General features: G+C 47.2%; 1 protein-coding gene across 5 annotated transcripts in view; it reads right to left on the bottom strand.

The window, feature by feature from the left end:
- Nucleotides 1-14880, bottom strand: part of znf521 (zinc finger protein 521) — a 496625-nt gene that overhangs the window by 56044 nt on the left and 425701 nt on the right. For all 5 annotated transcript variants that reach the window (XM_043687613.2, XM_087986742.1, XM_087986743.1 and 2 more), the window contains one exon: nucleotides 6173-6304. In XM_043687613.2, coding sequence (XP_043543548.2) covers nucleotides 6173-6304 — 132 coding nt within the window. The remainder of the gene's footprint in view (nucleotides 1-6172; nucleotides 6305-14880) is intronic.

Genomic DNA, 14880 nt, shown 5'->3' with positions numbered 1-14880 from the left:
TATTGCCGGATTGTTAGTCCGGGGACCCTGGGTTCAAATCTGGCCACGGCTGATGGCGAAATTTGATTTCAATAAAAATCTGGAATTAAGAATCTAATGCTGACCATGAATCTGTTGCTGATTGTAACTGAAGGCCTCCAGGGAATGAAATTTGCCATCCTCACCTGGTTTGGTCTACACCTGACTCCATACCCACAGCAACGTGGGTGACTTTTAACTGCCCTCTGGGCAATTAGGGATGGGCAATAAATGCTGGCGCAGCCAGTGATGCCCACATCCCGTTAATGAATGTAAAACAAATCTCCTGCCTGCCCTACCCCCATATCCAAATCTTCCAAAGCCTCCCCTTCAAATGCCTCATGAGTGACTGTGACTACATTGGGACCAATGACAGTGGCAGGAAAGGGGAATGTAATCCTGAATTTAGGAGCTCGGTAGAAATTAGCAAACAGCTCTTTCATATATTGTAATCCATGGATGTGCAATTGAGTACAGGATTGGGGCGATAGAGGAGAAGAATGTGTGGCTGGAGAGATGCTCCAGGAGGAAGGATTTCTGATTCATAGAAAACAAAGAGTTTTCTTCAGCACAGAGGCCCTTCGGCCCGTCATGTCTGCACCAGGCATCAATCTGCCACCTGTTCTAATCCTCTTTTCTAGCACTGGCTCATAGCCTTGTGTGCTATGGCTTTTCAAACCATCTAGAAACGTTTGTCTGCTCTACCAGGCTTTCTGGCAGTGAATTACAGACCCCTACAACCCTCTGATGAAGAATGGGAGCAAAGGACTTTGGAACACAAGTAGGCCATTCAGCTTTGAGTGTGCCCTCCATACGACCTGCCTGTTTTAAATCCGCTTTCTTGTCTGTCTGCAAGGGTCACAAAGGAGCCTTGTGGGACAACATGATAATGCTGTCAAATAGTGTGGTGCTGGAAAAGCACAGCCGTTTAGGCGGCATCTGAGGAGCAGAAGAGTCAACATTTCGAGCATAAGCTCTTCATCACATTCCTGATGAAGGACTTATGGTCGAAATGTCGACTCTCCTGCACCTCGGATGCTGCCTGACCGGCTGTGCTTTTCCAGCACCACGCTCTTGACTCTGATCTCCAGCATCTGCAGTCCTCACTTTCTCCAAGTTGTTCATGATGCTGGGGAGGATTGAAGTAAACTGCGCGGGTCTGTGGGACGAGGAAAGAAATCGAGGGATGTGGGGAAAAGGCAGAAAATTGGAGTTGACGTTTTGGAGCTGCAATCTCATTGAATGGCGGAGCAAACTCGATGGGCTGAATGGTCTACTTCTGCTCTTATATCTAATGGTCTTAACCAGGAGGTAATATCAGAGAGCTACAGTCCACAGGAAACTTGGAAGGATTACAGGAGAGTAGGAAACAGCAAGGTGTGAGGTGAGTTCACTGTAAGAAGTTGACAGTGCACATAGGTGAGCACTAACTGAGATGGTTGAGCCATACAAGAGTCACATTCTGTGGGATTCACATACAGAGGGATTCTGATGTTGTGGTGATGTTGGAGACCTGGATCAAGGAATTTTTTTAGATTAGATTAGATTAGATTCGATTACTTACAGTGTGGAAACAGGCCCTTCGGCCCAACAAGTCCACACCGACCCGCCGAAGCGCAACCCACCCATACCCCTACATTTACCCCTTACCTAACACTACGGGCAATTCAGCATGGCCAATTCACCTGACCTGCACATCTTTGGACTGTGGGAGGAAACCGGAGCACCCGGAGGAAACCCACGCAGACACGGGGAGAATGTGCAAACTCCACACAGACAGTTGCCTGAGGCGGGAATTGAACCCGGGTCTCTGGCGCTGTGAGGCAGCAGTGCTGACCACTGTGCCACCGTGCCGCCCATGTGTGCCACCGTGCCGCCCACGAATGGCAGCACTGAGTGTTAGATATTCTTGGGGATACAAGGTGTTAATGAAAGACAGGAAAGAAAGAAAAGAGCAAAGAGCAACATTATTGATGAAGGTGGGTGCTGGAGAACAAGAGTATCCCAAAGGGGTCAAGGGCAGAATTGACCTGGTGAGAGTTAAGGAGTGAGTAAGTTGCAATTGCTCAGGGTCATCTACAGGCCACCAACTAGTGGGAAGTGAGGAACCAATTTGCAAGGTCATTACAGTGAGGTGAAAACACATTATTTATTCACTCATGGGATGTGGGTATCGTTGGCTGGGCCCAGTATTTACTGCCCGTCCCTAGTTGCCCCTTGAGAAGGTAGGGGTGAGCTGCCTTCTTGAACCGCTGCAGTCCATGTGCTGTAGGTAGACCCACAATGCCCTTAGGGAGGGAATTCCAGGATTCTGACCCAGCAACACTGAAGGAACGACAATATGTTTCCAGATCAGGATGGTGAGTGGCTTGGAGGGGAACTTGCAGGGTGTAGGGTTCCCATGGATCTGCTGCCCTTGTCCTTCCAGATGGAAGTGGTCGTGGGTTTGGAAGGAGCTGTCTGAGGGTCTTTGGTGAATTTCAGCAGTGCATCTTGCAGGCAGTACACACTGCTGCTACTGAGCGTTGGTGATGGAGGGAGTGAATTTTGTGGATGTGGGCACGCTATTTTGTCCTGGATGGTGTTGAGCTTCCTGAGTGTTATTGGAGCTGTCCTCATCCAGACAAGTGGGGAGTATTCCATCACACTCCTGACTTGTGCCTTGTAGATGGCGGACAGGTTTTGGGGAGTCAGGAGGTGAATTAATTACAGCAAGATTCATAGCTTCTGACCTGCTGTTGTAGCCAATGTGTTTAAATGGCGAGTCCAGTTCAGTTTCTAGTGAATGGTAACCCTCAGGGTTTTGCTAATGGGGACCCAGTGATGGTAACACTGTTGAGTGTCAAGGGGCAGTGATTAGCTTGTCTCTAATTGGAAATGATTATTGCCTGGCATTTGTGTGGCACAAATCTTACTTGGTGCTAATCAAGAAGCTGCTGTCCTGGATGGTGTCAAGCTTCCTGAAAGTTGTTGGAGCTACCCACATCCAGGCAAGTGGGGAGTATTCCATCACACTCCTGACTCTCGCCTTGTAGATGGTGGGCAGACTTTGGGGAGTCAGGAGGAGAGTTATTCGCTGCAGTGTTTCTAGCCTCTGACCTGTCCTTGTAGCCATTATGTTTCTGTTTGTTTCGGTCAATGTCAACCCCAGGAGATTAATAGTGGGGGATTCATCAATGGTAGTATAATTTAATGTCAAGGGGCAGTGGTTAGATTGTCTCTTATTGGTTATGGCCGTAGCCTGGCATTTGTGTGGTGTGAATGTTGCTTGCCACTTGTCAGCCCAAGCCTGGATATTGCTCAAGTCTTGTTGCATTTGAACATGGACTGCTTCAGTATCTGAGGAGTCGTGAACATTGCTGAACACTGGGCAATCATTGGTAAACATCCCCACTTCAGACCTTATGATGCAGGGGCCTTATTGGTTTATGAAGAGGGTTTCACCATACAAATAAGGAGGAACTAGCTTTCCAGTTGCTGGACAGTCAGTGCCCAGAGAGACACAGATTAAAATGAATTGGCAAAAGAGCCAAGGAGTGGAGGGGGTGTTGGTGTTGGGAAAACAAAAGATATTTTTCCAGAACAGCTCGAGCTGTTGTGATCTGGAATGCGCTGCCTGAAAGGGCGATGAAAGCAGATTCGGCAAGAATTTTCCAAAGGGAATTGTTGAAAGGGGAACAAAACTTGTCGGGAAAGGTCAGGGGACAATGGAGCTGTTTCAGGTCTGTCAGGAAGCCAGGAGATGGGACAGACGGAAAAGGTTTCCTTGTGGAACGTACGATTTGATGAAGCAGTGAGTGAGTGGGGAAAAGAAAACACAGTGAATTCTCTGCCTGTGAGCCCTGGGGCGGGATTTGCCATTGAAAATGTTCAGAGGAGCTAATCCAGGGAAAGCTGGGTGAGAGTGGACACACACAGTGCACTGCATTGACTGATAAAGCTCTCTGGAACTGGGGAATATCCAGCTGGACTCAACAAGTAAACTGCACAGACTGCAGACTTAAAAAAATAACCTGAATGAGCTACTCCTTTCAGTGTTGACATTGACAATATGTTTTTATGGTAAAACAGCACAGAAAAAAAAAATCAAATCTTTGCTTTTAAGAAATCTGGAAGGTGCGGAGGATGTAGGAATCATTAATTGCCTGCCAGGATTTTTTTTGGCACAGAGTTTTTCCCGACTTTTCAGAGCGTAACCACACCTCACATTTCCCAGGTTCTGCTGCCAGAACGCATGGCTGACTTCAGTGAGATCACAAACCAACAGAAATTCCTCTGGTACTTTGTAAATCTGTGCAACATCTGTAAAGGGAAGCTTGCTAGCTTCTCAAGCTGTTCCCAGGAATGTTAGCAACTGCAGCACTGACAAGGTTGGAGCACCAGTCAATAGATGTGAAGCTGGATAAGCACAGCAGGTCAGGCAGCATCCGAGGAGCAGGAGAGTTAATTTTTCAGTCCTGCTGAAGGGTTTCAGCCTCTGAAGTTAATTCTGCTGTCTGACCTGCTGTGTTCTTCCAGTCTCACATCTACTGGCTGTGGCCTCCACCATCCACAGTCCTTACTGTCTCTGGTATTGGAGCACCAGTTCGTTTGGCTTAGCTTGTTTTACCTCCTCACAATTCGCCCTTTCCGTTAGCTCGGGCTGGCTCAGCCGATTATACAAAAGGACACACTCTAGCTGCAAAAGGTGCAGATATAGCAGGAGGAAACCAGGAGGTGAGACATCGAGATCGGATATTCCTTCTACTGCGGTGGGGGGGGGGGGGGGGGGGGGGGGGGGGGGGCGAGGTGGGGGGGGAATAAAAATAATGGCCTTTGCCTCATAGATTGAAGACGTTTAAGGTGTTAGTGAAGATCTGTAGCTCTGGTTCTGATTGAAGTTGTTGGTCTGTTCACCAAACTGGGGATTTTCTTGCAAATAATTTCTCTCCCTCCTGAGCGACATTGTCAGTGTTGTGCAGTCTCTGGATGAAGAGCTGTTGCTGGGATTCACCCTGTGAATGTATCCTGTTCTGGTAATTGGCCCTACTTCTGGTTTTGTACTGTAGTGGTCTGTCAATGGGGACCATTTCAACTTGTGGAAAGGCTGACAGACAAGATCTGATAGAGGTTTTCAAAACCATGAGCGGGTTGAACAGAGCAGACAAGGCGAAGCTGTTCCTGTTTATAAAAAGGCACAAGAAGGAGAGGGTGCAGATTTGAAGTGATGTGAGAAAAATCGTTTCCACCCAGCGAGTTGTTAGTGTCTGGAACACACTGTGGGGGAAGCAGGTTCAACTGAGACAATTCAGGAGGGGTATTGGGAAAGAAATGTTGAGCAGGGATATGGGGAAAAGGCAGGAGATTGGTACTAGGGGATAGAAATGGTGTAGGCCACGATGGGCCGAACTGGTCACTTTCTGCACTGTGACAGCTCGGTGATTCATAATGGTCTGTAAAACATTCTGAAAGATGATGTGGAGGTGCCGGTGTTGGACTGGGGTGGACAAAGTTAAAAGTCACACAACACCAGGTTACAGTCCAACAGGTTTAATTGGAAGCATTAACTTTCAGAGCGCTGCTCCTTCATCAGGTGGTTGTGAAAGATGTTTCTGCTGAAGGCACAGAGTGTTGGAATGAGCAAAACTAGAGGTGGTCACTGTGAGATAGTCAGTGATAAATCCATTGGGGAGCTTGGGAGAAATGGTTTTTCCCAGAGAGTGGGGGGAGTGTGGAGCTCACTCCCATAGGGAAGGGGTGGGGGGGGGAAGTTTGAGGTGAAGTGAACATTACAGATGCATTAAGAAGAAGTGGATAACGCTGTGAGAGAGAAAGGATTGTCACCACTGAATGCACAGGGAGTCCACTCTAGATCACAGCTCGCTGCTGAAAACCGTTCTTATTGTACATTTGAGGTCAAATCTAAATTATTCGCAGCCAGCAAACAGGACTGTCAGGTGAGATGACTCAGCTCAGGCAGCAGCGAGAAATCAAAAGCCCCTGATTGTGCTGGCTTGCCGTGCGTCGGTCTCACCTCTGGGTCAGAGCGTTCAAACACCAGCCCAGGATTTCTGAGTGCTCCCCCACCTCCCCCCCCCGACCCCTGACAGATGCTGCAGTACTGAGGGAGCACTGCACTACCGCAGTCACTGCTGCCAGATCCTGGAGCCCGTACCTGTGAAACACACTGGACATTTGAAGGTGCCCCCCATTCCTTCGAAACTGTGCTCGATCAGGTGACACTGCAGTTTGGCGGGGGAGTCGAATGTTTGATTGCAGAGTTTACACTCATGGTTAAGGCCTTCCTCTGTAACAGTCGGGTGTGGCGGGGGGTGGAGAAGAAAGAGAAAAGTGCATTATTTTCATAGAAAGTGATGTGCCCCTGTCAAACCCGTCACCATTTCATCCCACTGGGTGCCTGTTCAATCACTCGCTAAATCACAACAGGTTCATTTTGCACGTTACATTAACCAGCTTTTTTGTACAGACACCCACCGCCACTGTCTGCAGCAACACATTTCCCCCCCTCCCCTGTATAACACTCCTCCTGACTGTTCCTCCCGATACCCTCAGCAACGTACATCGTGCAGCTGTTCCAAACGCTTCTGTCAAATCACCTCAGAGCACCCGAGTACATGTCTGACCCACGCATTACCAACTAGAAAACCCTTGTGTTTATTCACTCGTGGGATGAGGGTGCCACTTGCCAGGCCAGTGATTATCGCCTCTCTCTAGTTGCCCCTTGAGACGGTGGTAGAAAACAGCTTTCTTGAACCGCTGCAGTCCATGTGCTGTAGTCAGAAGTCACAGGACACCAGATTATGGTCCAACAGCTTTATTTAAAATCACAAGCTTTTGGAACGCTGCTCCTTCCTCAGGTGACTTCCCCTGAAAAAGGGGCGATGCTCCGAAAGCTTGCGATTTCAAATAAACCTGTTGGACTATAATCTGGTGTCATGTGACTTCCGATTTTGTCCACCCTAGTCCAACACCGGCAGCTCCATATCATGCTGAAGGTAGACCTGCCCTTAGAGAGGGAATTCGAGGATTTTAACCCAGTACTGAAGGGACAGTGGTATATTTCCCAGTCAGGATAAGTGAGTGGCACAGAGGGGAACTTGCAGGGGGTGGGGTTCCCATGTATCTGCTGCCCATGTCCTTCCAGGTGGTAGTGGTTGTGGGTTTGGAAGGTGCTGAGGATATTTGATGGATTTCTGAAGAGGGTACACACTGCTGTTACTGAGTGTCGGTGGTGGAGGGAGTGGTTGTTTGTGAATGTGATGCCAATCAAATAGCTGCTTTGTAAAGTGACAGAGGTGTTACAGTGCAGAAGCATGCCATCACCCCATCATGTCTGCACCAGCTCTCCCAATGAGCATCGAAACTCAGTGCCAATCTTCTGCCTCTTGTCCATATCCCTGCTCACCTCTCTATCCAAATAACCAACCAATATCCTCTTGAATGCCTCAGTTGAACCTGCCTCCCTGACATTTCCAGGCAGCGAATCCCACACCCTAACTGCTCACGGGGTGAGAAGTCATTTCTCACATTCCCCTTGCTTCATTTACAAAACACAGTAAATCTATGGCCACTTATTCTTGCGCCTTTTATGAACAGGAACAGTTTTCCTCTATCTAGTCCTCTGATGATTTTGTTGAGTCAAACAGAGAGACCCGGGGCTTCTTTGAAAGCAATATGACAGGTAGACAGGGTGGTCAGGAAGGCGTTTAGAACGGCCCCCCTCCATCGGTCAGAGCATTGACTATAGGAGTTGGGACGTCATGCTGCAGATGTACTGGACACCAGTGAGACCACTTTTGGAGTACTGCATATAGTTTCGCTTGCCCTGCAATAGGGAGGATGTTATTAAATGGTAAAGGATGCAGAAAACATTTACCAGGATGTTACTGGGACTGGAGGGTTTGAGTCATAGGGAGAGGCTTGGACATCTATCCCTAGAGTGTTGGAGGCTGAAGGGTGACCTTACAGAGATTTATAATACCATGAGCGACATTGATAAGGTGCTGAGCCAAGGTCTTTTCCCTAGGGGGGGAAGAGTTCAAAACTAAAAGACATAAGTTTAAGGTGAGAGGGGGGATAAATTTAAAAGGGGACTTGTGGGGCAACGTTTTCACCCAGAGGATGGTGCTTATATGGAACAAACTGCCAGAGGAAGTGGTGGAGGCTGGTACAATTATAACATTTAAAAGGCATCTGGACAGGTACGTGGATAGGAAAGGTTTAGAGGGATATGGGCCAAAAGCAGGCAAGTGGGACCGGTTTAGTTTAGGAAACCTGGTGGACATGGAGGAGTTGGGCCGAAGGGTCTGTTTCTGTGTGATTTCCTGCACGGAATACAGGAAGAGAAGGCTTTAGGAGGACAAACAGGATAGATTGAACAGTGAGGGCATTTTTCATTGGGAGATGGGAGGTTGAAGGATGACCTGATAAAAGGTCTTTGAAATTACGAAAGGGTTTTGATACTGAGTCAGGCAGAAGACATTTCTATGAGCAAGATCTAAATCCAGGGAATCGAGAGCCATTTTAAGCAAGTCACTAATAAATCCAGTCAGGGATTCAGGATAAACTTCTGTATTAGAGAGAGAGAGAGACAGGAGAATGTGGAGTTATCTCCTACAGAGACAGATTGAGATGAAGATACATTTGAGAGAAAACTAGATAAAAACATGGGAGAAAAGAAATTGAAGGTGCTGTTGGTGGGGTGAGGTGAGGTGAATGGTGTGAGGAAAGGCTTGTGCAGACAATGACACAAACTAGAGGCGGGGAGTGGCCTGTGCCAATGCTGTAATTAGTGCACCAGTCTCTGCAAGTGGTTTCTCTGCAAGGATTTAATCAGACAACTGACTGGATAAAGAATCAGTGAATTTAATCCTGACTATTTTCATTACCTGAATGAATGCAGCAGTCAGAGCCAAGATAACCTTGCAACTTAAATCAGAAGCTCTGGCATTTATTTTGAATTATTTCAGGGTGAGAGTTAGGGGGAGTCGGGGGCTGAGGGTGGAGACAAGTTGAACAAAAGGGACACAAATCCTGAATTAAAAACCAACCGCAGGCTTGTGTGCAGAGTTGATGTGAACTTTCTGCATTGGTCAAGTACCCACACCTCTCTCGGAATCAGTGTATGTTTTCTGACGGGTACAGGCAGGTAAAACAGTGTCTCAGGGGGCAGTACATCCACCTCAGAGTCTGCGTTAAGTCCCAGCCTCACACTAAAGTCACATCTGACACACATCTGAGGGAGAGCTGCACTATCAGAGTTAGTCAATCTGCAGTGTCTACATTTTGGCTTCTCTGGTGGATGCGAGAGGTCACGCAGCCCTATTTCGATGGGGAGAAGAGATCTCCCTTGTCCTGGTCAATAATCATCCCTCAAACAAATATTGCTTAAAACAGAAGACAGATGATCTGATCATAGGGAAGGGTGAGACTATTCACTTTGAAACTTGTAAATAGAGATCTTCAGCACAGGAAATGGTCCCTCCAGTCGGTTCTGGTCAAAAACAACTGCCTATCTATTCCAATCCCATTCTCCAGCTTGGCCTATAGCCTTGGCACTACAAGAGTACATCTAAATCCTCCTTCAGTGTGATGAGGGTTCCTGCCTCTCCCACCCTTACAGGCAGGGAGTTCCAGATTGCCCATCATCCGCGGGTGAAAATGTTGCTCCTCATACCCCCTCTAAACCTCCTGCCCCTTCCCTTAAATCATAACCACTTGGTCACTGCTCCCTCCATCAAGAGGAAACATTTCCTCCTGCCTACCCTGTCTATGTCCTTATCATTTTATCCATCTCAACCATATCCCTCTCAGTCCCCTCTGCTCCAAGGAAATCAACCCCAGTCTGTCCAATCTCTCTTTATCACTGAGACTCTCCAGCCCAGGCACCATCCAGGTAAATCTCCCTCTGCACCCTCTCCCAGTGCTATCCCATCCCTCCTGTACTGTAGATTCCAGAACTGCTAAATGTGAATGCTCAGGGTATATTTGGACAAACAGCACTGAAAGTTAGCACTTGGGAATGGCAAGCAATTGCAAATGTGAATGGGCATGGTGATTGTTACTGGATTAGTGGTGCTGGAAGAGCACAGCAGTTCAGGCAGCGTCCAAGAAGCAGCGATCGTAGGTTCTGGTTTCCAGCATCTGCAGTCATTGTTTTTACCTTGATGATTGTTACTGTAAGGGGATTGGAAAACGACAATATAGGCTCTCATGATGAGCTGACACCTCAAACACTCTACAAATCAGATGTCAAAATGAAATTCTCTAACACGCAACATTTTGATAGCTTTAAAATGATTGCTTTCAGAGTTTGTTGCTTCAGTATCTTCCTGACAAGAGTGTTTTGAAATTCTAGCATTAAAGGAATATATTAAATCAAAGGTGGCTGTCGATTATATTCCACTTTCACAAGGAGAATCCAACTGTGTGTAACAGACAGGTCCACGGTTGTGCTAATGACTCCTGTCAGTTAATCGTTAGTTGGTTAACTCCATATGAGTTACTCTGTATTAGTTAACTCCCACTGTGATGCAGCACACAGAATCATGACCATGGTTACAGTAGAGGAGGGGGCCCTTTGACCCGTTGTGTTTCTACCTGCTGCCTGCAATGTATTTCTGGAATACTCATTGTGCCCTTTTATCTGGTGTTTATCGATTTCCTGTTTGAAATTCCTGCCTCCACCACTCTCCCATTCTGCATCCAAGCTGCTACCCAAGTCCTCCTTAAGTTGCCTCTTTTGCCAGTCATTGCGAATCTCTGACCTTCAGCCATAGGGTCATCCTTCAGTCCAAATCATCCATGCCGACCAGGTTTCCCAATCGCTTGCCTGCGTTTGGCACGGTGGTTTGAGGGCGGCACGGTGGCACAGTGGTTAGCACTGTTGCCTCACAGCACCAGAGACCCGGGTTCAATTCCCGCCTCGGGCAACTGTCTGTGTGGAGTTTGCACAGTCTCCCCGTGTCTGCGTGGGTTTCCTCTGGGTGCTCCGGTTTCCTCCCACAATCCAAAGATGTGCAGACCAGGTGAATTGGCCATGCTAAATTATCCGTAGTGTTAGACGCATTAGTCAGGGTTAAATGTAGGGGAATGGGTCTGGGTGGGCTGCTCTTCGGAGGGTCGGTGTGGACTTGTTGGGCCGAAGGGCCTGTTTCCACACTGTAGGTAATCTAATCTAATCTAATCTAATCTAAAAACCCTTTCCTATCCATGTACCTGTCCAAATGTCTTTTAACTATTGTAACTATACCTGCACTTCCCTGGCAGCTCATTCCACATACGGACCACGCTCTGTGTGAAAACATTGCCCCTCAGGTCCCTTTAAAATCTTTCTCCTTTCACCTTAAAAATAGTTTTAAATTCCCCTATCTTAGGGAAAAATAAAGGATCTTTGCTATTCACCTTATTGATGCCCCTCATGATTTTATAAACCTCGATAAGGTCACCCCTCAACCTCCTTCACTCCAGTGAAAAAACTCCCAGCCCATCCAGCCTCTCCTTATAATTCATGAGCTGGAGGATCTGGTGTTGGACTGGGATGGACAAAGTTAGAAATCACACAACATCAGGTTATAGTCCAACAGGTTTATTTGAAATCACAAGCTCTCGGAGCACTGCTCCTTCATCAGGTGAAGCCAAATAAACCTGTTGGATTATAACCTGATGTCATGTGATTTTTTTCCTTATAACTCAAATCCTCCATTCCCAGTACATCCTGGTAAACTTATCTGCACCCTCTTCAATTTAGATTAGATTCTCTATAGTGTGGAAACAGACCCTTCATCCCAACCAGTCCATACTGCCCCTCCGAAGAGAAACCCACCGAAACCCATTTCCCTACCCTATATTTACCCCTGACTAACACTATGGGCTGCTTGGCCTGCTGTGTTTTTCCAGCACCACATTTTTCAACTCTGGTCTCCAGCATCTGCAGTCCTCACTTTCTCCACTACGGACTATTTAGCACGGCCATTTCAGCTAACCTGCACATCTTTGGACTGTGGGAGGAAACCGGAGCACCCGGAGGAAACCCACGCAGACACGGGGAGAACGTGCAAACTCCACACAGACAGGCGGGAATCGAACCCAGGACACTGGTGCTGTGAAGCAGCAGTGCTAACCACTGAGCCATCGTGCTGCCCATTTAATAATATCCTTCCTATAGAAGAGTGACCAGAACTGCACACAGTACTCCCAAAGTGCCCTCACTGATGTTTTGTACAACCTCTCTTGAGTCTATCGTGAGTCAGAATGATGTATCCTTATCTGCTCTGTCCAGACCCTCTTCAAACCTTCTAACACCTCGACCAGCTCCCCCTCCAGCCTTCCCTCCTGTGAGGGAGAGAGTCCCCCACTGGCTCCAAATCACACGCTTGTGAAACAGCATCCAAAAGGTCCAGAAATGCCTCAGATTAAATGTGAGATAAATAAGAATCTATGTGAAGCTGGAAAATGAAGGTTGTTGGGGAGGTGGGAGGGTTGTGGAGGATAAGCTATTTGTCTCTAACTGCAAGACAGCGAATGAGCCAATCGCTGAGGTAGAGTGTTGATTATAATTTGTTTGATGGCTTCACACAGTTCCCCGAATACCGGATCACATCAAGGATTACACACAGAGAGCAGTTAGCACTGATTACTGACATCTCTGAGTTTGTAATGGTTCCACTTAAACTGCTACCTTGCTCACACTGCGGCTCTGCGGACTGCTATAGCAACCTCTTGTCCCAGCCTTGACAATCCAATCATCAATTACAAATTGAACAGACAACACCATTTTACAGAAGGTACCAACAAGCCAAGCTTCAAACTTATCAAAAATTAAATCTACTCCAAATTTCTTATCGCCGTGGGCCAGCTTTCCGCCAAAAAAATAACCAAATCCATCTCCTTCCTCTCCTGCCCTGTTGCTTCACAAACAAATTGGGAACTGTGGTCACACTGAGGTCTCTCAATGAAATAATCAATTTCGCAAAACAGGTCCACAGCCATTAATGGCACCACTCAGTTCGCTGGACAGATTTCTGATATTAATCAGAGTTTTCGGGACAAACAAACAAACTGAATGGTGAGGAATACAGGGGAAAAGGGTCATAGATAACTCAGTAGATACTGGCAAAGTTTGGGTGAAGATTTGTAGCTCGGGTGCTCGTTGTTGTGGTTCTGTTCGCCGAGCTGGGAATTTGTGTTGCAGACGTTTCGTCCCCTGTCTGGGTGACATCCTCAGTGCTTGGGAGCCTCCTGTGAAGCACTTCTGTGATCTTTCCTCCAGCATTTGTAGTGGTTTGAATCTGCCGCTTCCGGTTGTCAGTTCCAGCTGTCCGCTGCAGTGGCTGGTATATTGGGTCTAGGTCGATGTGCTTATTGATTGAATCTGTGGATGAGTGCCATGCCTCTAGGAATTCCCTGGCTGTTCTCTGTTTGGCTTGTCCTATAATAGTAGTGTTGTCCCAGTCGAACTCATGTTGCTTGTCATCTGCGTGTGTGGCTACTAAGGATAGTTGAACACTATGAACACCAACTAGCCACGAAATGACACGACCAGCTTTCCTTAGTAGCCACACACGCACCCGAGCTACAAATCTTCTCACAAACTTTGAACACCTACGGGCGAGAGACGCTACGACAAGCCAGGAAATGGGAATCCTGTGCCAACCGCCTAAGCGCCACATACGAACAACTCCGGTTCCTGCATGAATGCCGAAAGAATCGAATCCTTCCACAATGTGTCAGATACAGTCCACCAGTCAACAACCCACAAGCCAGGGACACAGCCAGACAGAACGGATTCAGGATGATCCAGGTAATGATTACAGACGCTCACAACAGACTTCACAAATACAGACAAGAAATTGTGTGCCAAAAATCGTTAATTTGAAAAACCACCAATCAGGAATGGACCCAGACCATAGAACAGGCCGTCACCATAGAACAGAACAGGACTACACACCGCAAAACAACGGCACTAAAAGAAAAAATGGCCAAACTAACACACAACGAAGAGGACACCACAACACACACCTGGGTTAAAAACCTCTCCCACAGACAGCTCACAGACACGGAAAGAACAATACTGGCCAAGGGACTCAACTACAACCACAGGGACGCCAAGACAGCAGACTTCCTAGCAGCACTAGAATGCACACTCAGGAACAATGGACTGACAGAAGAGACACAACAAACAGTGAGACAAAGTATCATACCCCTGATAACAAGGAAAAGACAAACACATAACCTCAACACCAAGGAGAGGGAAGCACTAAAATCACTAAGGAACGATAAGAACATAATCATACTACCAGCAGACAAAGGCAGAATGACGGTCATCCTGGACAAAGCAGAGTACATCCAAAAAGCACAACAACTACTTGCAGATACCAACACCTACCAAAAGAGGGAGTTTGACCCCACCCCACAGCTCACCAATAGGATAAATAACACACTGAGGAATCTACAAAAAAACGGACAGATAACCAGGTCGGACCAACAGAGAATGAAACCTGAAAGCAACAACACCCCCAGATTCTATGGATTACCTAAAGTGCACAAACCAGACATCCCACTCAGACCCATAGTATCACTACCAGGGACACCATCACACAAACTGGCTAAAGAACTACAGCAGAAACTGAAACACCTGGTCAGCGGATCCAGACACTCTATATAGTCAACACAGGAATTCTTGGACATCCTCAGAAATATACACATAGACAAGGAAGAAACCATGGTCTCATTCGATGTCATGGCACTGTTCACCTCTATCGACAAAACCCTAGCCAGAGAAACAATAGCCAAGCTGCTGGACATACAGAACAGACAACAGAACGTGGAACCTATCAACAAAGACGGCATACTCAAACTACT

Source organism: Chiloscyllium plagiosum, unplaced genomic scaffold, assembly GCF_037043375.1.
Source record: "Chiloscyllium plagiosum isolate Xiang-an unplaced genomic scaffold, Cpla_swu_hap1 HiC_scaffold_4, whole genome shotgun sequence".
In the NCBI taxonomy this organism is placed as follows: Eukaryota; Metazoa; Chordata; class Chondrichthyes; order Orectolobiformes; family Hemiscylliidae; genus Chiloscyllium; species Chiloscyllium plagiosum.
This window is presented reverse-complemented; position numbering and strand designations above follow the sequence as displayed.